Source organism: Thamnophis elegans, chromosome 4 (genome assembly GCF_009769535.1).
Source record: "Thamnophis elegans isolate rThaEle1 chromosome 4, rThaEle1.pri, whole genome shotgun sequence".
NCBI classification, from domain to species: Eukaryota; Metazoa; Chordata; class Lepidosauria; order Squamata; family Colubridae; genus Thamnophis; species Thamnophis elegans.
In genome coordinates this window covers 82,503,340-82,526,081 of record NC_045544.1, presented here as the reverse complement: position 1 = coordinate 82,526,081, position 22,742 = coordinate 82,503,340, and the positions used below count along the sequence as shown (strand labels likewise).

The following is a 22,742-nucleotide window of genomic DNA, read 5'->3' as shown; positions in this document are numbered from 1 at the left end:
GATTTCCCAAAGGAAGTTCATAGTGTGACTTGAAGAGTTACTTCTAATCATTCTCCAGCTGTCAACAATCATTACCAAAACAACAAAGATGAAAATAAATCACCTTCTTGTGCAACCAACATTCTGAAATAAGCAATGTATCTGGGAAGTGTGTAATTCACGAAAGTTGTGAGTCCTCTTGCATGAAATGAAAAATGGCAGGAAGCTGTTTTTCACATAATAAAATAGGAGCTTTACTTTTGCATGACTTCTCTGCTTTAACATATATTACTTATGCATTTGAATGATCACATTTATGTAATTTTCCATCACTGATTAGAATTGGCTCTGGGGTCTACAGCAGCCCTGGTGAAAACCGAATTAGCTCTGCTTCAGATTCCAAATCCTGAAATATATTTTCAGGATGCTTTTCTTCTCCAACTTTTATCTTTATAACAACTCTATGAAGTACAAAGCAAGGGTTTCAAACTATGGTTTGTTGAACCAGCATTGGGTTTTTACATTCAGCAATGCCATAACAGATGCATTGCTTTTATGCTAAGCTAGAAAAAAAATAAAACACATCAATGCTTAGCATTATCTGTGAACCAGACTAAGGATATAGGTAGGCACGGCTTAGAGGGACTACAATGAATGTATGTCTGTTATACTGCTCTAACTGGCTGTGTGAAAACCACCACTAACAATTGATAATAGAAAAAGCAATGAGTGCCCCAGTGGTGAGTTCCGATCCCGTTCCAACCAGTACGGTTGGAACGTGCCTGGCATCGGTCACATGGATGTGCGTGTCCCGCACATGCATTGTAACTGCCTGTGACACCTCTGCAAGCCTCCGTGAAGCTCCAGCTGCTTGGCAAAGCATTGCACAGGCGCTGTACGAGCCATGCGCATGTGCGGAAGTGCCAAAGGCTTAAAGGACAGGTAAGGAGCTTGGGCAGGCGGGTGGGCCCTCCAGAGCACCATACCAGAACGGTACCCAGTGCTCCAGGCAGGCTCCAGTATGCCCGTAACGGGGCATTCCACCTGCAACCCACCACTGGAGTGCCCCCATTCCTTTAAGTAATGATATTATATGATATTTTAAAGGTAGGTTTTATTTAAAAGATGATAGGTATTTGCTTGTTGAAGAAGTGTATTAAGGTTAAAAGGTAATTCAATTTCGAGTGCCACAGTGGGCTTTGGGCAACTGTGAACTAAACTGTTTTTCAGCCCAATCTGGTTTATAGAAATGTTGTTGGGAGAAAAAGATCAGGACGATATATCATCTTAATTTCCTGAAGGAAAGCCAGGAGATAAATTTAATGAATAAATTATCATTTTGTAAACTGGGAATTTACAAAAATTAAGTTCCCCAAAGGTCATTCACTTTGGTGGTTTTGCTTCTTCCCTTTATTTTATGAGCTATCATCCCAAGAGCAATATTTGTCTGTGTGTATAGGGAAAGAAACTCTTCATAAACAAAACCAGCAAACAATATATATTCCCTGAAACAGTGGATGCCGTGGTGAACAGTCATATTGCAAGACAGCATCCATCTGCCAACCTGCCTTCCTTCTTGTCAAAGACCAGAGAAGCTTTGATCAATTATTCTGTGGAAGGATTGGCTCTGGCAGCCTGCACAGAAATTTAAAGCTTTACATTCTCAAGGCTGTATTTGGAAACAGTGACTTTTTCACGGTCATGCTGTCTAACCTCTAATTCCCTCTGCAATCAATTTAGTGTTTGGCACAAAGTGATCAAATGGGAACCTCATCTAGGGTTGCCAAATGCATGCGAACAGGTATAATACTATAAAAGATTGAACAGTATAAGATTATGGTTAGATTTTTACACCAGACTAATATCATAGGAAGATTGAGATGAAACGCAGAAAAAAGTATGGGGGAATAATTTAGTTAAATTGCCTATGAAAAACACATGCAGTTATGGACTTAATGAGGTAAGACTCACATCTTAAAACTGCAGTGCTATACCAACATGAGTCTGCCAAGAATTAATTCTGCTTTGTTGGCTCTCAGCCCAGCAATGGATGACCGCTTAGAAGACCAGAACTGGCATCTACTGGCTCAAATGTTTCCAAGGCAGACAGAATTATAGAAATCACTTGAGTTTGGCCAGGATTCAGTTTTTACCAAATGAAGTAGTTAAGAAAAAAACCAGAGAGAACAGAAATACATTTGGGACAACACAGAGCTGCTTTAAGGATGGGAATCATAAGATTTGAAAAATCTGAGGAACTGTTAGCCCATAGCATGAGATCATAGACAATGGCAATAGAGAAGACAGGAAAGCAAATGATCAAACATGTGTGACATATGTATTTGTTTTATGCATTAGAACAAAAACTGTGATATTTGTATGATAATGTTGCCTTCTGCATAGTCATTTTGATATCATCAGATCTCCTAAAAAAATAAAAACAAGAAGACAGCAACTACTGTTCTGTTCCTTATGGCAAAACTTTAGAAAGAACTGGGTTAATGGAAGTCAGTTTGTTTCACAATCTGGTTCAAGTATGTTATATAAGACTTTTAAAAATGTATTAAGACTTTTATGTTGCATTCTTCAAAGTTTTCAGGATGATTTACTAAATAATAGTGACAGAGGTACTGTAGGTATAGAACTTGGATGAAGAACAGAGTAGGAGTCTAAATGAATTTTAAATTGCTTTGTTCTATAATATATTCGGACATTATTTTTATCAGTTTGTTAAATGACTTCATGTGGTGGGTAACTGGCTCCCTGGATTTTTGCAATCTTCTAATTCCCCAGCGAGTTCGTCCAAAGTCTTATTCAGGTGATACTTTTGCATGCTGAATTCTGGACAGTTGATTATAACCCACAACTAGTGGGATGATTAATCTTAAGAAAAGCCCTCAGTTTTGGAATATGCTTTGGTTTAGTGAAGCTAAATATTCCAGCACTATTTCAGTCATGGACTTCCTTGCTCAAATATCTCCCACAGGAACTTACCAGGTTGTGGCTTCTCCCATAGCTACATTGAACCCAGCAGTTTCCTTCTGGGTGCCAGTGGAGAAACCAATGAGGCCTGGATTAAATTTCTTCAAAATGTCTGACAGAGAAAAAGAAATTCAACATCAGTGTTTCTTCAGTAAATAAGAATCAGCATCTCATTCCCAGTGTTGATTTTTAAAGCTTTTAAGGTTCTGAATCCTTACAATCATTGAAAGTTAGTTCACATTTGACAAAGGTTTTCTTAATTATTCTTAACAGTTATTAGAAAAAAATATAGTTATGGGGTTCTTAATGCTCTCTGAGCTTGGTTGTTTCTTTAGAAGTTTCATTACTAAATCAGATATCATTATCAATGCTGGAAATGAGTGGAGTTTGGTCTCTATTTATATACTAGTGGCTTCCCTGTCAGCGTCGCTTGTAGTGTTCTTGGTAGTTCCTTGTCAGGTTATTGTTTACTGTTTGTCTGAGTTGGTAGTTTCATGATTGGGGTATTATTTGCTTCTTGATTTTTGGTCTAATGTTAATCTTGCTGTTAATCTCTCTTTAGTTGGCTATTGATTACTAGTAAGGTAATGTTTTGATCTTTTAGTTTCCTTTTTTATTTTTGTTTGTCTTTTTTTGAATGATGTGTAGATATTGTTTATCTCTATGTGCCTGTTGATGACTGATTTGTCCAAAGGCCAGGTTTCTAAAAATTCTCTAGCGTTTTTGAACTTGACTTGGGTTAGGAGGTTCACAGTTTCCCAGTTGAAATCTGCCCATGTATTATGAAATTAAGGACTTTCATCATGTCTTCTGACTGTTAGTTGATGTTAGATAGCTAGGAGTACTTAGTTTGTAAAACTCTATATTTGAATTGCTATGTTTTTATCTATCACTACACTACTAAATGAGAAGGGTCACCTCTGTTTCAGAGAGGAAATTCATTTGAATGGCTACATGGTAAGCAGATAGAACATGGTCTCTTCATGTTACAAATAATGGTGTCTATTAAATTTGACTGGTAGAAATGGGTGAAAATTCATAAACATCTTCACATATAGAGCAAAATAGGATTGAAATTATTAGAATGTGAGAGACAGCAATGTATCTCCACCAAATTCTCTACAATTATAGGGCTGAAACAGGTCTTCTTTTTTAGTCCCTTGCCCAAGGCAGGAGATCTTTTTCCATCCTGAACAAATAGCTGTCTAATATTTTATTGAAGACCTCTTTGAATCTATTAGTTTTGAAAGTCGAAAAGTATAAAATTCTATGGGATACTTGTGAGATAGTTTCTTCAAATTTTTATTGGACGGTACCAATTCCTCCATTTGCCCTGAAATTTACAGTTCTCAGAATTCCTACAGAGTGAGACATTGTGATTATATGGAAGGGAGAACAAGGGAAGTGGGCAGCAACAACTCACACAAATGCAATGCAACCACAGAGGGAAATAAATAACCTACCATAAGAACAGAACAAGTTCCCCAGGTCCTGCCAATCTTTCCCTCCCAAATTGCCCATGAAGACAGAAACATACTTATCCTTTCATGGAAAATAAAGTTTTCCATGAGGAAGAAAAACAACAGGAAAGGACACAGCCTTACAGAGCATGTGCCAACCTAGTGATTGAGGGGGAAAGACAAATACAAGTAACAAGCCCATGACATGGCATAAAATAACTTGGCAGGTAGAGAGTGAGGAGTAAAATTGGGAAGTAACTCAGAGCATATCCTGGAAGTCAGGACACAACTGGGAAGCCTTTAGAAACAGGACAGCAAACATCAAACCCCATCACACATACAGTATCTGCTATATTGTAGAAAGCAATAATTCACAGTTCAAATACATTTCAGATTTAATTATGTCTATTCCTATTTTGTATTTTGATGTATTTCGGGCTACTCACTAGGTAATGTTGTGTGAGTCTCTAAGCTTCCATCACTTCCAGTGCTTGAAAAAGAATAATAAAAATTGGTCAGTGGTGTTAATACTACCTCCAGCACATACCATCTGTCAGAGAGAACAACTGTGGAAAAGAGAAGATAGATTTTGGGGAAAAAATACGGTATCTTCCAAAATAAACTATTAGGCATGTACAAATTTTATTTTCAAAGTTTTCAGATTATTTTAAATAACAAATATTTTCCGTAATTTCTGAAGAAACAATTGGAGAACACATACAATTAGCATAAACAGCAAAATATAGCCCTGTTTATTTTTGTGCATTCAATGTACCAAGACATATCAAGATACAAATTTAATAACAGGCATTATATCACTGTATTTTTATTCCAAATGCCAGCATAATAACAATCATTCTCTTAAGAATTGAGCTTTTTTGACCAAATGATCAGCATTCCACAAAGATATGCAAGGAAGGAAATCTGTAGATGAGAATTGGGGATAATATTTCTAATGTAAGTATTATTACATACATATAAGGATTAGGCAAGCTTCTTATCATTGCTTTGTGTCACTCCTAGTGGAGGCTTAATGACTTAGGAATTATCTAAAATCTTGATCAGGAGCTATTTATTCAGTTTGTGATAGAAATGTAAGCCACACTAAAGATTGCCAGATGGCAGCACATTGTTAACACATCCCTTAATAAGTGATTGAGAAAGATCAAACTGCATGCTTGGGCTTGAAAATATGACGTAGGAAGAACTTTTCCATAATGCAGCTTTTTTTTATTTCTTTCATATCTATAATTACCTGAACTTTTCAACCATGAACCTTTGGTTCTATATTCTACTTCTGCTTTATCTAACTTTACCCTCCAGATAACAGGACTATCAGTTAGGAATTCTAGGCCTTGCTGTCCTAACACACCTGAGAGAAGCAGTTTTGGAGAAGACTTTTAATAGAACATGGATGAAATTTGGGGCAAAAACACTTACCTCCAGGAAAGTCCTCTCCAAGCTGTTTTGATATCATTCAAACCAATTGCTTTAGCACCTTCAGCAATCTGTTAAAAATAGAAAAAAATAAAATGCAATCAACAGTAATTTATTATTTCTTACACAATCAAAAAGCTAACATCTGGGTAATGGTCGCTGAGGAGGTGATACTATTAATATACCAAAAGCAACATGGAGGAATATTCTAGAAAACCTTCATTTACTAAAGAAAGTAGGCAGGTATTCACCATTTTACTTGGATACTGAAAGTTGCATACCACATTTCATAGCTCCAGCTATAATGGCCTATTATAAATTTTCAATTAATAAACATTCAGGATTAATATTCTGCTTGATGTCATTTTAATAAGCTGACATTCTTAGATTCTTAGAATAACAATATTACTGAAAATGTGGACATACCATCATTGAATCACCAAGTGCTGCTATCACTCGAATGTCAGCTGGCTGCAGCCTGTGCACTAAAAAAAAAAAAAAACAGAAATAAAATTGAGGGAGAATATCATATACAGAATGCAAAATAACATTTGGAAATTACATTGAAAATCTTCTAGTCCAACTCCCTGTTCAAGCAGGACACCCTATACTATTTCAAACAAAAGACTTTCTAATCTCTTCTTTAAAATCTCCAGTGATGGAGCACCCACAATTTACAGAAGCAAACCATTTGACTGATTAGTTCACACTGTCAGGAAATTTGGATTAGATTGGATCTCTTTTTTATGAGTTTCCATTCATTACTTCTTGTCCTACCCTCAGGTATTTTGGAAAATAAGTTGATCCCTTCTTCTTTGTGACAGGCCCTCAAATATTAGAAGACTGCTATCATGTCACCCTTAGTTCTTCTTTTTGTTAGACTAGACAAACCCAGTTCAATATCCTGATAGGCTAAACATGTAGTGATAGGTATAACTTAAAAGGTAAGTGAAGTACTTCTAAAGTTTATAACTCCAATATCCTTACCAGGGCATAAGTCTTACTAGACAGAATTTGGGTCTATTTCCATTTAATCTTACATAGGACTGAGTTGTACAAAAAGAGAAGAATATAACAGGCAGATCAATAATATTAAGCACTGGCCTAGTGTGCTAAACTACAACCTAAATATGCCTCATGTTCTCCAGATTCTTCACTATCTTTGCTGCCCAATTTGGCAATTAATTTTCTCTTTGGGGACCATCCTGCTATTATTAGGCAGCTGACATTCCACTGTCAATGGGATTTAAGGAATCTCATTGTATGCTCTACTTTCACCTGTACCAACCCTGAACATACAGTATTACTATATAACTAAGATAAAATAAGTTTTAAACATTCATTGATAATGAAATATGAACTGAAAAATATAGTCTCTAGATTGCTTAAGATTATAAAAATAGAAAAATAAAATAAAAAAACTACAGATGTTTGTTTCTCCCCAAACCCCAGAATTTTACATAAAAGTTGCACTGAGAGAGGAGGAAAATACCTTATTTTAAATTATTATTTTTACTGCACGAGCAGTTATTTCTCACCTGATGTGGGGACTTCTCTGGATTCAGTCTGTACAGAACATGGCAGTTTGCTACCCCAGTTCTTAAAAACAAAATGCAGTCAGCATATCACTGGAAATTGTTCCTATTGGTTGTAATAAACTACAAGAAATCTAGAAACAACTTGTTTTTCAAAGGGACAACTACATCCTATTTCTATGCTTCAAGAGAGGAACTTGAAATTACTGAGTCATCCTTGGGATATCAGGGTCAGAATTACATCCAGCCTTGTTCATTATTATTGCCCACAATTGAGAAACAGTTTGGTGTACTGGTTAAAGATGCTGAAATAAGAGCGTAGCAACCTGAATTCTAGGCCCCTGTTAAGCATGAAGCCAACTGAATTACTTTTGAGATATTGGCCTACCACTTCCAAAAATGTTGTTACAAAACTGTATGGATGTGAAAGCATCCTGTGGATACCAGAAAACATGAATATGCTAAGAGAAATAATGCACAGTAAATAATAAAGGGATTACCTGGTCTGGCAACTTGGTAGGATTTTCTGATGGATTTGTGGCATTGCTGTTTTTGAAGGTACGCAGGAAAGGTTGTTGCTAATAGAGAAAGCACATGAACGCCAAGCTTCAAAATTTCAATACAGAAAAACATAAGCATAGATTCAAGCCACTAGATTAGCCCCTTGACCGCAGCTAAGTCTGCAAGTCTAGCAATGCTGCAAATAATGGTTCTCTCACAAAAAAGGAGATTATTTTGGAACCAGCCTATTTATATAAAGAAGGCAAACTGGAAATTTTGAACTGAGATTAGCTTCCATAATGAGACTACTTCAAATAAGTATTAAGATGAAAAATGCAATTGTCTGGAATCTTGTGTGTGAAAAAATGTGTATATCTTTTCATCTTTTCATATTGCACAATGCTGTAAGTTGGCTGTTTGGTGACAGAAAGAGCCATCACCTCATGAGATAATGCACAAATAATGCGAAAGAGTGATAGCTGGCTTATTTGACACATAAAATTGGGTAGAGAGAAAAATTAGAATTACAGACAGTTTAATAATCCAAATTCTAATAATATTTTGAAGTCTATATTAGAACGTCTTACATGATATAGCAAGCCCTCAATTTCCCATTAATTTCATAACAGAAAAATCTGTTACGAAAATCAGAAAAATCCCAAGCTATGCTCACTTTCTGCTGCTACCAGTATGGAGAATCCCATTTCCCTAAACACTTATCAAAGGTCAGATATGAATGTTTGCTCAGAATGATTTGCTGCTTTGTGCATGAAGTGTTTTAAAAGACGCCTTCCAGGCTCCTTCCAACGTTCAAATGTAGGCACTGCACAGATGCAAACAAATCTGTAAATCTCACTCAAATACCCTTGCCTTGTAAAGATTACAGAGACACTTTTCAGATTATCCGACTTCATCAAATGTTGTAACCCAAAGAGAGTGCTATTCCCCCACTCATTTTTTAAAAAAGGAGTACAGTACAAACCAGTTTATCGTCATGGTTTTACTGTGTTGTATTTTAAACTGTACAGTATGTCTCGCAGGAAAAAAACTCATCACAAATTTTAACAGATGTAGAACAAATTGCATTTACATCTAACATGCAGATAAATAAAATAAAAAATATTGCTTGGTCCATTTGCCTTATGTTGTGCAGGAGGCTACTTATTATTTGTTGGTTTCGTTATATCTCCAAGAGCTCAACACATCATGAATAGCACTTTGCCCACTATTTTTATTCCCTGACAGCAACACCTGGAGACTTAGTGTGGGCTGAGAAATAGTGTGAGACTCAAAGGCATCCAGTCTTCTTTCATGATTCAGAATGAAGCTAATTCTCTATAGTTCTAGTCCAATGTTTCTCAACCTTGGTAACTTTAAAATGAATTTCACCCTCTGTTTTGGAAATTTTAGGAGTATAAGTCAAGGTATGTTAAAATTGCTAACATTGAGAAACACTGATATTTAACCATTATGTTACTCAGCCATAAAGTGTTTAGCCATCTTGCATATAGTTTGGCTAGACAATCCAAAGATATTTTTCCATTGACATGGAAAAATAATCAGAGCTGCCTTATCCCACAAAGGCACACAGCAAATCCATTTCTGATCTTGAAATCCCATAGATTAAAGAAGATGGGCAAATTCCATAACTGGTAAGGTCAAATAAAATAAAAACCTTAATTTTAAATATCTATATTATGCTGCAGTTATGCCTATTTACTATGAATAAGATGCAATGGATCTTTTTTCTGAATAAACCTGGGCAGGATTGTGATGTTAATCTGTATAAATATGCCACTAAAGTATATGAGTGAGGTAAGAACTTTCCAGAACTAAAACCACTAGTTCTTCCTAGTAGATGTGAAGGACATAAGAATTGGCAGACCCATATGAAATTTGTAAGCTTATTTTGGAAATATTTCTATTTTATCTAGTACACAGATGTAGTACAGGATATAAATTTATTTATAGATTAACAGTGTAATCCTATACATGCTATTTAGAATCAGAACTAAGCTGCATTACATTTTGTGGTAAAATTGTCTAGAATTTCAGTCTAATAGTTGAGGAATAGGACCAAGGATTTCTACCTTCAACCAAAAAGTTACTTGGAAATTTGCTTGGTCCTCAAAACTCAAGATCATCAAAGGACATCTGTTCATAATTAAGCATGAACTGTTAAACTGCTGGCATTCAAACATTATTGGCTGTTGCTTTGATACCCAAATTGTTCATTCCCACAAAACCCTTGCACTAGAAGAAGACAATATTATGTTTACCGGAGAAGGGCAACTCAGTGTTATGTTATCCATAAAATCGAAGGAAACAGCTTTTTTTCCAACAGGTTGAAGCTAGAGAGTAAAAGAAAGATATGATTATGTAGCTGTTTGATTTAAAGTCTCATGCAACTATTTGATTTACTGCTTTCACAGTTTTTGTGTAATAAAAAAGAGATAAAAAAGCAATGGGCAAATATAAAAGTTATAAATAGAATATCTTCTTGCATGATATTCTAAAAAATTCTGAGAACAAAATACAGCAATTACCCAATTCAAGATTCAGTTAAGATGAGCAGAAAACAAAGTCCAAACATAATGGGGATGGAGAGAAAATCATAGTCCTTAGCATTGACATTCAATCAGATTCACTAGTGTTGATAGTAAGTTATCAGCTTACTGTTTTTTGGTAGGAATGTACACATTATCCAAATAAAACAATACAGCCATTTCAAATCTGAGTTATTCCCCGAAGTAGGTGCCTCACCATATTGTTCCAGAGAGCTCTAGAAAGTTGGGAATGTGATTTTTGGCTAAAATGAAAACAGTCTGGTGCAAAGAAGGAGGTATCTAGTCGCCCATCCTGAAAATGAGAAAAGCATCATTGTTGTTATTATGCTTTTAAAGATGCAAACATTACAAAGCCAAATAGAACCCTTATTTATTTTTTTCAAAGAGAACTAGAATTTTAACATAAATACTTTATTCTACTTGTGTCATAAACCAGAATCATTCAATGAAGTGTACAACAAGAGATTCAGACAGATTAACAAAAGTTTACAGTGTACAGAATCAAACTATGAAATTCCTCATCAAAAAGTGTGATGATGGACCCCAACTCAAACAACTTTAATAGGGGATTAGGCAAACTGATGGAAAATTCTGGCTAATCTGAGGAAATGTTAGACAGTATGCTCTGAGTACCAGTGTTCATATGAGTAAAGTTACAATCATGTTCTGTTTGTGTGTTTTCAGTAGGTGCTGGAACGACCACTATGGGTACAATATTGGATAAGTCATTGATCTGATCCATTACAGATTTAAAAGGTGAAAAGACTTCAGATCACAGAGCACTAAAGATGCTCAATTCATTCTAAATGAACATTCCCTTAAACCTAATATAAATCTTGCAATACCTTGGTTTTTATAGCATTACATTCCCTAATCTACATTATAAAATGAGGTTTAATGTGAACTCTCTCCAGCATATTTGAATTTTAACTTTTGCAGAATAGATTTTATTTTTCTTTTATTTCATGAAAACTAAATGTTGAAAAAGCAATCATTTAAAGTATTAAAAATGCATGAATGACATCATATGCATAAATTGTTAAAGCACATGATGCAAGCATGAATTTTTTTCATAATATGGAAAAATAATTATTGTAATTTTTTGAAATATGAAAGTAATACATGTAAGAATGTGCCTTTCCTGATAACAGGATATTTTGATTTCTGTTGTTATGCTATCAGTCTTCTTTGTCCAGTGTTGATATAGCTAATCTCAATTCTATGTAAGGAACACAGAATCCAGCCTAGTATAAGTGATGCTAGGAATTTATGCTGTGAATTTCAGTCCACAAATAAGTAATATAATATATAATTAATATATTAAATATAATTAAATATAATACAAAGAAAAACAGAAAATTGATCCAAAGCACACCAGCTATTCCATATTCTAGAAAATAATGATGTGATTTTGCTCAGATTATATTATGAATGTTCTACGAATTTGTACTGTAACAAAGACAGAAATTTAGGCAATGCTTTGACAGGTCAGATTTGTTTCTACAGGCCATTTTCTATTTATGGTTGAACGATTTCATAAAGCATGTTTCCCAGAGTCTGTAACTCAGTTCAAACATATCAAAATAATATTATATTTGCATTTTCAGGATCTCATAGATATATGCATCCCATTAAATTTATTTTGATTCTGTGGATAGTCATTGTAGGAAAATAGGGAATGGGAACATTATGTACAATCTTGATTTGTACAAAATAAAGATATTGTTATTGCTGTTGTTCCTGGTTTTATTGCTTTGTAACCTACCTTGGAATAATTGTTCTTGTACCGAAGAGCAAAAAAAAGTAAAATAAAATAAGTAAACGGGAATCTAGAACATACCTGTAAAACAGGTAATGAAATATTACGGAGGAATGGCTGTAGTACAACTGTAAAATCTTCTCGAGTATCATACTTGTGACTCTTAATTAGTTTCTGTATTTTGCTCTGTGAAAGAAATATAAGAAATATAAAGATCCATCCTTCAATTCCTTGGCTAATTCCCATTAATCAAGCAAGAAAAGATCTTTTACTTTTGAATCAAAACAATTCATGATCTAAAAGATCCAGAAATTGGATTTTGGGATTATAACACAGCATATTGAGGGACATGGTAGCTTTATGTTATCTAGTATAACCATCAAATGTAATGCATAATGTTATATTAGAAACAACATGACAAGAGTGTAGAATAGACAATCCACAAAATGGCAGTATTGATTCATGGCACTCCTACCTGATAAGCTTTGATTGCTTCCTCCAATATCAGGAGACCTAATGAGCCTTCTTCAAGGGAAAGAAGGCAACTGCAATGATCTCTGCATATGAAAATATAGGAAGAAAATGCATATATAGAACAAATAAACAAAAAAAGCTGATACAGTCATAAAGTAAACAGTTTCTCCAGTAAGGAAGCAGATATCTATATACTTCATTTCTTCAAAGAGATATGAGGTTTTTAGTAGTGGTCTCTCCTTAATGATGGATGTGGATAAAATCTTATTAAAATGCAGAAGGTTTTGATTCTACCCATTTTTATTTCTGGGCTTATCCTTTTATGAAGCAAGAGTTGTCAGGAAAGCAATATGCTCACAGAATAAGTAAACAATCCACCTTCCCTCTCTTTCCCAAAACACTGAAGACCTTGTTGTGTGCTAGTTATTATCTAGGGGCAAGATGTGGGAAAACCAGGGAGTGTCATGCTGCAAACACAGACAATTCCCCACAAGGTTATCTCTGCCTTTGGTTCAACAAAAGTATCTGAATATCTATTATTTAGCTGTAGTTTAGCCTCTTGAGAGTCATTATTGATATTTTACTTGTTAATTGAAATCTAGAGTACAAAATTTCTCTCTATTCTGGAATAAAGCTGCAATTTCTATAATTTACATAGCAAAAGCTCTACAGGAGGCATCAGCAGGTCTGTAGCAATCCAAAATAATTCCCCACCCCCTGCAATTCTTTAGAACAGTGTTTCTCAACCTCAGCAACACTTTAAGCTGTATGGGCTTCAACTCTGGCTGGGGAATTGTCAGAGTTGAAGTTCACACAGCTTTAAATTGCTGAGGTTGAGAAATAACAATCTAACAGGGTGAGGATCTCAAATCAATTTAATGAGAACCAGATGTGTTCAATGACCATTGAATGTTAAGGAGAAGTAAAGCCAGAAGAAAAATGGGGAGGACGGAGAACGTAAAGTAATGAAATGCAAAACAGCAACACTTAGCATGCAGGTCTCACTTATGCAAGAGAAATCTGAATAAGTGAATAAGACTTTACTCTCGCCCCTCCCGAATGTTGAATGAATGTTGGGTTTTTTTATTGTTAATTATTTCTATTCACATTTCCTTTTTGCGTTTTGTCCCGCACTCCCCTCCCCTATTATTGTAAGCCGCCCTGAGTCCCCTCAGGGAAAAGGGCGGCCTATAAATGCTTAATAAAATGAAAAAAAAAATGAAAAATGTATTGGATCCAAAATAGCCAGTTTAATCACAGGGAAGAACAAGTACTGTAATATCTCATTTATTTTTAAAGATATATGCTGAATCATGATTTAGCAGAGAAAATACATCAGCAAAATGAGATGTCATTGAATTTTAATGTAGTCTTATTTTTCTGTGTTATATTGGTCATAAAGTCTATGTGTAAGCCTTAGTTTCAAAGCCTTTATTGTCATTGTACATCATGTATACAATGAAATTGGTTATATTGCATGTATAAATTAGTATGTTGCAATTCTTTTTAGTCATTAAATTTCAGAACTAGTCATTGGATACTTAGTGGTCTTTATATAAATTAATAGCTTGGATGCAAGAGGGCCTTACTCTGCTAAGTGCACAGCACATGGTAATCTGCTATCTAGAAACAGTTGCCTTAAAGGGAGAAGATCCATCACCTCCACCAGGTTAACCAGAGCTTTAGGTACCTGAAAAGGAAAAGAGTTAATTATCCAAATTGCATTATATGTAACACAGAGCTTGCATCTGTTCTATAGTAGTTTCAAAGCTGCTGTCATATTTAATTTGCCTCCTATCAGGTTTCACCAGATTCCCTTTGCATTCTCTTCACATTCCTATCTCTGCATGGACATGCTTTTTACTCCATTATATCACAGATAATGGAGTTACAGCCCAATTTATCTAGATGGATCTGGTCGGGAAAGATTGGGACCAGAAAGTAATTATTCAGGTCAAAGAAAATATGCTAAGTTCACTTCTATTGATTTTAGCAAAGTACAAAAAAATCTGTCTCCCTATTTCCATTTAATTACATTCCATTAAACACTGAAACATATGATTCCTTGGCTTTGTATTATTTGCCTGTATGCAAGATAGTCTTTTATTATTGCAACTGCAAAACCACATTTCCAAATCCTTTCCAATTTTCAGGATACTCCATTAAAATGCCATAGGGTAACCCAGTGTAAAGGAGACTGTAAAAATAAAACATTAGGATTTTTATACTAGGTCTGAAAAGATCCTGTGATACACGTATAGGTGTATTTGTAATACTCATTTTGCAGTTGACAATACAAGGAAGAAGAATTACATTATTTTATTACAGAAATAAAATAATGGCTCTTGAGTATTGAGAAAATGCAGTCCCCTTGCAGATGGAGTGAGATGTGACCTCAATTGAAAGTGTGCGACATATGGCTTTTGACTGAGAATCAGCAAAAAATGGACAATTATGCAAGACGAAATGAACAGATGTTATCTGAGCAACAACCACCTACTTACCTCTGTATGAAGCAAGTCAAGTGCTTCTTGAACATGATTTGAAAAGTTTACCGCTGAATAGTGGTTCTAATTGGGAGGAGACATAGAAAGAGGCTGTTACTGATTATAGGAAAGGAAAGGTTAAGTGAATTGTTGCAGATTCTATGAATTAAAATATGTGATTGTTCTTGAGCATTGACTCTCTACTGGAAAACATAATATGGGGTTTATGTACAGTACTATGCTGTAAGTAAATCAGACAAAGATGCAGGCAATAATGAACTAGTATTGCCTAACTAAAAGCAGTGCTAGAAAGACAATGCACAAACTTAGTCATCTGGATACCTCAATTAAGTCCCCAACTTACGACAGTACATTTCATAACCATTCAAAGTTACAATGGCACTGAAAAAAATGATTTATGACCTTTTTTCACACTTATGATTGTTGCAGCATTGCTATGGTCACGTGATCAAAATTCAGATGCTTGGCAACTGACTCGTATTTATGACCGTTGCGGTGTCCCAGAGTCATGTGATCATCTTTTTGCAATCTTCTGACAAGCAAAGTCAATGAGGAAGCCAGATTCATTTAACAGCCGTGTTCCTAACTTAACAACTGCAGTAATTCATTTAACAACCGTAGTCGTAAAATGGGGCAAAACTCACTTAACAAACACCTCACTTAGCAACAGAAATTTTGGGCCCAATTGTGATCATAAATCGTGGACTGCCTGTAGGCTTATTGAATGCCCTGAAGCATTTAAATGCTAAATTCGCCCATCCAAAATTTTTGCACAAAAAATTATAACTACTTCCAACAGAATATTTTCCATGAGAGGGCACCTGATTGTACAGGTTTTCATACTGGGGAGTGGGGGATGTAACTGCATTCATTTTAGCTGGGTTAAAATGTTATATTAGTTCTTCAGGCAGAGAATGGAAAGAGTAAATAACTTAAGCTAATTTCTACTCAATCCTCAAAGGTTAGAATTGTTGCTAGTTTTTGTAAGGTCAGAGACTTCAGTTTACAGAAAAAGCTGTATACCAGATATATCAACTTGGCAGTTCTTAACTAAGAGGAAAAAATAAGTCAACGGCTGGGCAATATTTTTTTTAACTGACTTCAACCAGCATACTTTTAGAGATTAACTATCTGCATTTTTTTTTTTAAAAAAAGGTCAGTTTGTATATTTGTAAGCAAAAATACATTTACTATATTTACTAACAGGGAAACAGATATTATACAGTCATTTTCCAAAGTTTAAAGAAGAAAATGTCAGTTATTCTCTTTTGATCATGGTAAATGAATACCAGTGTCAGAAACATTGGCTTGATACCAGCCGATGGAATTACATTATGCAACTTCTGAAAATCTATGAGATTCTCTAATTTTCTTTTCTTGTTCTAATATTTCTGGAACTAATCTGAGATAGCATAGCAAGGACAGCTGTCTTCATTTTTTTCCCCTGTGCAAATCTGGCACTTTTGAATCATCAAATTAGCCCAGGAGAATTACAGAGAGTTTATCAGTTAATTGCCATGAGTTTATAAAAAATTACAATCAAACCATGGACGGAATAAAGTAGGTGGGAGAAAAAAGTGATCACCTTTCAGTTTACACCTGAAGCTTTATCCTCACTCTAGAAAATTACTTCAGAGAGATTGCATAACTAATCTCTCTGGTATTAATATGCAAATACGTGACCCGTCAAAAGCGCGAACGTCATAAGCGCGCTGACAACAGCGCGGCGCTAAAACCGCGATGTCAAAAGCACGCCGACAACAGCGCGCCGACAGAAGCACAATTTCATTTAAGGTAAGATTTACAGTTAGGTTTAGGGTTAGGTTTAGGGTTAGGTTTAGGGTTAGGGTTAGGTTTAGGGTTAGGGTTAGGGTTAGGTTTAGGGTTAGGTTTAGGGTTAGGTTTAGGGTTAGGTTTAGGGTTACGTTACAGCGCGCTTCTGTCGGCGCGCTTTTGTCGGCGCGCTTTAGGGCTAATTAGTCGCTCATTCGTCGCGCGGTTTTGTCACCGCGCTTTAGACACCGCGGTTTAGTCAGGCGTGCTTTTGTTGTGCGCGCATTTGTGGTGGAACCATGCAAATATTGTTACAACTTCCAATTGAGCTCTATAGTTGTCATTAGGTTGTTCAGTTATCGAACTTTGTCTTTTCTAGTACAAAGTTGCAATGTTAATAATTTCCCACAACTAAAATATTGATTTATAAACATTCAAAAAACTTACAGTATCTTTGCAATAGTTGCAGAGATCTTGGATTCCAATAAATATTGTTATGACCTTCCAGTCAGTGTTGAATTTGGCTTTCTGAATGAAAAGAATGAAATAATACAGCATATCAGTTCTGGGTTTTACATGCAAATATAAGGATATCATCCTACACGTTTAAAATGCAATTTATTATAATTGTGAATAAATCACAAAATTGTTATGATTTTGACTGTTCCCCAAATTTTGGGCTACTTGCTAAGCATATAATCCACAGTCTCATGAGAGACAGATACTACCTCTTTGACATGTACTTTTGATATGTGTGATTATCAAAGAAACAACTACAAAGTTGTAGGTAGCCTTATTGAAATTATTTCTTATTGACCTTTTAATTTCCAGAAAGGCAGCATAGATTATGAGAGTCCTTTCATGTATACACCCCAGGTGACTGTAAGGACTCCCTAATAGATGGAAATAGCAAAGTCTACGAAGCTAAATCTTAAATAGGAGTTGGAACCAAGTGTGAAAAGGTAAAAAGGTTTGTGGGGATATTTGATACTCCACTTGGCACCATATGGACTTAGCCATTGCACAAGTGACAAATAAATGAATTCCTTGAATGTTTCCAACCTACCAAATCATTTTTCATATTTTTTACAAGGCGCTTTACTTGAACTGGTAGATCCCTATGGACAAAAATAAGAAAAAAAGATGAATCAAGTTGATAGAGAACTGATGCCTGAAAACATACCTAAAAAGATAACTTTGTTAAAAAGCAACAGTAAAATCAGAAATACAAGTACCACTCTGGCTCCCCTAATAAAGCATTGTAAAAAGACTATGATATTGCACAATACAACTATTGTCTGGAAGTCCCCCCAAGGAACTCTTTAATCATATATTGCTTTTATAAGGGATAGGTAAAATAGTACTCAGAAAAAGAGAGTGATTCATTAGCAAAAATGGTTGATGACTCATGTCTAACGGCTAGGAGCTTCAGAATCTATCGAATCAGATCTGCCTCTGCAGAAATATACACGGTAACATTTTGCTTTCAGTTGTGCATAACATTTAATAGTATTAGAAATTAGTGTGTTTTTGGGAGGGAGGGAAAGAAGGAAAGAAGGCAGCATGCCACCTCATTCTTGACTTACTGCCTGAAGCTATTATATAGAAGCATCTTAATAATGATGAAAAATGAAAATATAGAGCAGGTAACCCTTGGTCTCAGAATTTGAAGTGAATTGTTGGTCTGTTCCTTCATTTGTTTTGTTTCATAGATTTCCCATACATAAGGATGTCCTGATATTTCCTGAAACAGCTTCATATCAGTGGAGATAAATAATTAACTTTGATAAAATAATTCCTTGATGTTTATGGCTAGTGGGTGAAAATCCAGGATATATATCCATCTGTTTTATCCTGAGTATATAACATAGAGTGCAAATAACTTCTAGGAAAAGTAGTAACAAATTCATGGACACTGTAATAATATAATGTGTAAAGTGAACATAATGGCAGCTTTTGGAAAAAGGGGAAAGAGAAAATACTTATTATTCTCCACTTCTTTCTCAAGCGGACATAATACGTTGTCTCAAAATACTTTTAAGGAAAGCCAAGAGATGTCAAAGGAACAAACCTCTACATTATAATTCCAAGATAAAAGTGTTGGATAATATTGATGTGCTATTCCTTTCATGTCTTTTTCATGTCCCAAGACAATTTCCACCCTGAAGGGGATGAACAGCACCCAAAATTGAAGGGATATGAAGCAGAATTTTTTGCAAACACATCTTATAATCCCTAGCATTAAGAATATAATAGTAAACATTTTAATAAAAATAATTTTCTGACATTTCATGACATTTTCAATCTGTCACTTTGGTTACTTCATCTAGGTGAAGTAATCCTGCAAAGGTGAGCTTTCAAGCATGTGGAGGAGTTTCGCCTATTTTTCTTACTGGAAAGCTGATCAAGACAAACAGATGATTGATTTTCTATCATTAGCAGCAGGAACAGCACGTTCTTCTCTGATCAACAGAGAAATCAATGAGGAAATAAACAACCTTAAGCAGAATTACTGGAAAACAAAAATGAGTATGACTGCTCTCCAGGACCTACCAGTCTTTCTAAACAGTGCTAGAATAAAAACCATAAATTAGCAAACAGAAGCATTGGACAGAAAGTGCCTTATTCCTAACAAATCTCTCAGAAACACTGGGAGAGAAGAAAACAGATTTAATGTACATGTGCAGTACATGGATTTGTATGTCAACAATGCAGTATAATAGATAAATAAAAAATAAATATGCAGTTTCAAAATTTAATTCAGCCCTTGGGGCCACAGAGGTTTCCACTTTCTGGCTAATGAAACAGTCATCCATGTTAGAAGTGCCTAGATAGTCTCAAGAACACCATGAACTATTAGCTATTCTGGAAAATTTGCTGCTGGAAAACTGCTGGGCCAAATTGCAATCTTGAAGAAGATATAAACATTCTAGAATGCAACATTTTGCAAATTTTGTGTTTGCACTATTAAAAAAAAACATACTTAGCCTGCGCTCCTGGAACTGCCAAATTGAGAGCGGCATTTGCCTCAGTAAATTCACCAATACCAATTGAATAGCCTGTGAGGTTAGCATTGAATTCACGAAGGATATCTGGAAGAAATGGCAAATCATGGAAGAAAAAAAGAAAAGAAAAGGATCTCTTTAGAAGAAAAGTTACTAGATGTAGTGATCTGTTTTTCATAGGGCTAGCATTGTATCAGACCAAATTAACGATATGTTAGCCCACAATGAAATTCTTAACCCAAACATCTTGTCATAAGTCCTCAAAGTCTTTTCAAGAATATGCTGGTAAGAGGGACAAGGCCATTGTCCCTCTTACTAGTATATGACTAGCACTTCTTGGGGTTATGTATGAACATCAGAAAATGCTTTAGAGCTCATTGATCAGCAGGAATACTCCAGTTCTTTCCCAATTTTACTGGAGATGCCAGAGATTGAATCTGAGGTTGTATCCATGTAAAACGTGTGCTGCGTTATTGAATTATAGCTTTTCTTGTTTCCTACAGTGAACAACAGGATTACTGGGCAACAAAACTTTATTTGTTTGTTTATTTGTTTGTTTATTTGTTTGTTTATTTGTTTGTTTATTTGTTTGTTTATTTGTTTGTTTATTTGTTTGTTTATTTGTTTGTTTATTTGTTTGTTTATTTGTTTGTTTATTTGTTTGTTTATTTGTTTATTATTTATTTATTTATTGTGTCAAGCATGGATTAGGTAACAGATATAAGTATAAACATGATTATGAATACATGAAATGAATACGAATATAAGGGAATATTAGGACAGGGACAGTAGGCATGCTGGTGCACTTATACACGCCCCTTTACAGACCTCTTAGGGGTGAGGTCGACAGTAGATAGTCTAAGGTTAAAGTTTTGAGGTTTTGGGAAGAAACCACAGTGTCAGGTAGTGCATTCCAGGCATTGACTACTCTGTTACTGAAGTCGTATTTTCTGCAATCAAGTTTGGAGCCGTTTACCATAAGTCTATTGTGTTCTTGTGTGTTGTTGTGGTTGAAGCTGAAGTATTCATTGACAGGTAGGACATTGTAGCAGATAATTTTAGGAACTATGCTTAGGTCAGATTGAAGACTGCAAAGTTCTAAGTTGTCTAAGATCAAAATTTCAAGCCTGGTGACATAAGGTATTCTGTTGCGAGCAGTGTGGGTTCCGGACAGATGAGCTGTATTCAAAAATTGGTCTAGCAAAAGTTTTGTATACCCACGTTTGCAGTTCAATATTACCAGAGAAGAAGCTACGCAAGATTAGGTTAACAACTCTTAATGCCTTTTTGGCAATGCTGTTATAGTGAACTCTGGCACTTAGAGCATTTGAAATGAGTACACCAAGGTCCTTGACAGAGTGGGGTTTGTCTATGAGGTCATATACACCCAGCTTGCATTTTGTGTTCTGATTTTCTTTTTTGCAATGTGTAAGACAGAGCATTTGTTGGCTGAGATTTGGAGTTGTCAATTGTTTGACCATTCTGACACATAGTCAAGGTCTTTTTGTAGGGTAGCAGCATTGCTGGTGGTGTTGAATAGTTTTACATCATCAGCGAAAAGAGAACAGAGTTGCTTACAATATGATCACTAAAAAAAACCATGGATATATAGAGTGTGAAACGAGAGGTGCTGATGCAAAGAAAGGTCTTCAATTGAACTTTTAGAAAAATTGTATATCTGGAAAGGCTTCCTGGCATTTGCTTCCCTTGTTTTGCTGTTCATGTTGGAAAGAGAAAAGGATTTTATATGTATGTGTGTGTGTAGAGGGTTTCTATGTGTGAGGGTAGTGTGTATGTGAAAGGAAGAATAATAGATGGAAAATTAATGCCTTTCATAAATTAAAGCATTGTATTTTCATTTTAAAGGCAATAAATGCATACAGCTCTACCTGGTTTTGGTGTGTGTTCTAGCAGATACATATACAAAGTATGTGCATACATACATATTACACACACATTATTGATATGAAGATTACAGGATTGACTTAACCTGGAGCTGGTAATCTGAGGTTGCCAAAGTAGAGAAGCTGATATTGTACAGGATTTTAATTTGTTTTTATCTTTTCTATTTACTCTTCTTGTTGAAGTATCATTCTAAATTCAAAAATGGCTTTGTTTTGAGCAATTATTGTGGGTTTTTTAATATTACCCATCTTATTCACTATTTTTGGAAATATACTATATATTATTGTATTCAGTGGGAATTCGATGTTTTGTAGGGTAATAAAACTGAACAAATATTGGAGGATTTCAATTTACTAATAAATTATTTGTTCATTATAATTTATTATTAAATTCAAATCCTCCAAATAAATTAACCGTCTATAATAAAAGCCTTTAAAAAAACCAAAGTGGTCTTATTCCTATCTACAGATAAGATGATATTTTGATTGTTCAAACGTTCAAATCAAGAAGTAATATCTAATTTTAAGAATAACTCTGATATCAACTGCAACATTGAGTTCTGTGCTGCATTGTGTCATGGATTCCATCCTTACTGAATCACTCATTCTTAATAGAGGCAGCATTTACTATTTTCTCATAGCACAATTGTAGGAGCAGCTTTGACTTACTTGGTAAAGTTGTTACATTCTTTAATGAAGCATCTCCTCCAATGCTGCAATGAGAAAAACAGAATGCAACACCAAGCCCCTATTAGTATAAAAGACAACTTCTTTTTCAAAAAATGCAATTTAAGTAGAACAATAACTGGAACCAAGACATGCTGATATAAATAGTAGGAAAAGGAAAGGATGGACAGGT

The 22,742-nt window shown here is 35.1% G+C and overlaps 1 protein-coding gene across 1 annotated transcript in view; it reads right to left on the bottom strand.

The window, feature by feature from the left end:
* The window catches only part of PLB1 (phospholipase B1), a 77,428-nt gene that overhangs the window by 21,461 nt on the left and 33,225 nt on the right, over positions 1–22,742 (bottom strand). Inside the window, exons 18-33 of the mRNA XM_032216054.1 lie at positions 22,553–22,596; positions 19,958–20,066; positions 18,041–18,092; positions 17,422–17,502; positions 15,199–15,264; positions 14,284–14,384; positions 12,696–12,777; positions 12,302–12,406; positions 10,658–10,753; positions 10,174–10,245; positions 7,894–7,971; positions 7,397–7,457; positions 6,285–6,343; positions 5,862–5,929; positions 4,868–4,911; positions 2,974–3,073 (exon numbers count right to left, since the gene is read on the bottom strand). Of these exons, the coding sequence (XP_032071945.1) occupies positions 2,974–3,073; positions 4,868–4,911; positions 5,862–5,929; positions 6,285–6,343; positions 7,397–7,457; positions 7,894–7,971; positions 10,174–10,245; positions 10,658–10,753; positions 12,302–12,406; positions 12,696–12,777; positions 14,284–14,384; positions 15,199–15,264; positions 17,422–17,502; positions 18,041–18,092; positions 19,958–20,066; positions 22,553–22,596 (1,218 nt within the window). The remainder of the gene's footprint in view (positions 1–2,973; positions 3,074–4,867; positions 4,912–5,861; positions 5,930–6,284; positions 6,344–7,396; positions 7,458–7,893; positions 7,972–10,173; positions 10,246–10,657; positions 10,754–12,301; positions 12,407–12,695; positions 12,778–14,283; positions 14,385–15,198; positions 15,265–17,421; positions 17,503–18,040; positions 18,093–19,957; positions 20,067–22,552; positions 22,597–22,742) is intronic.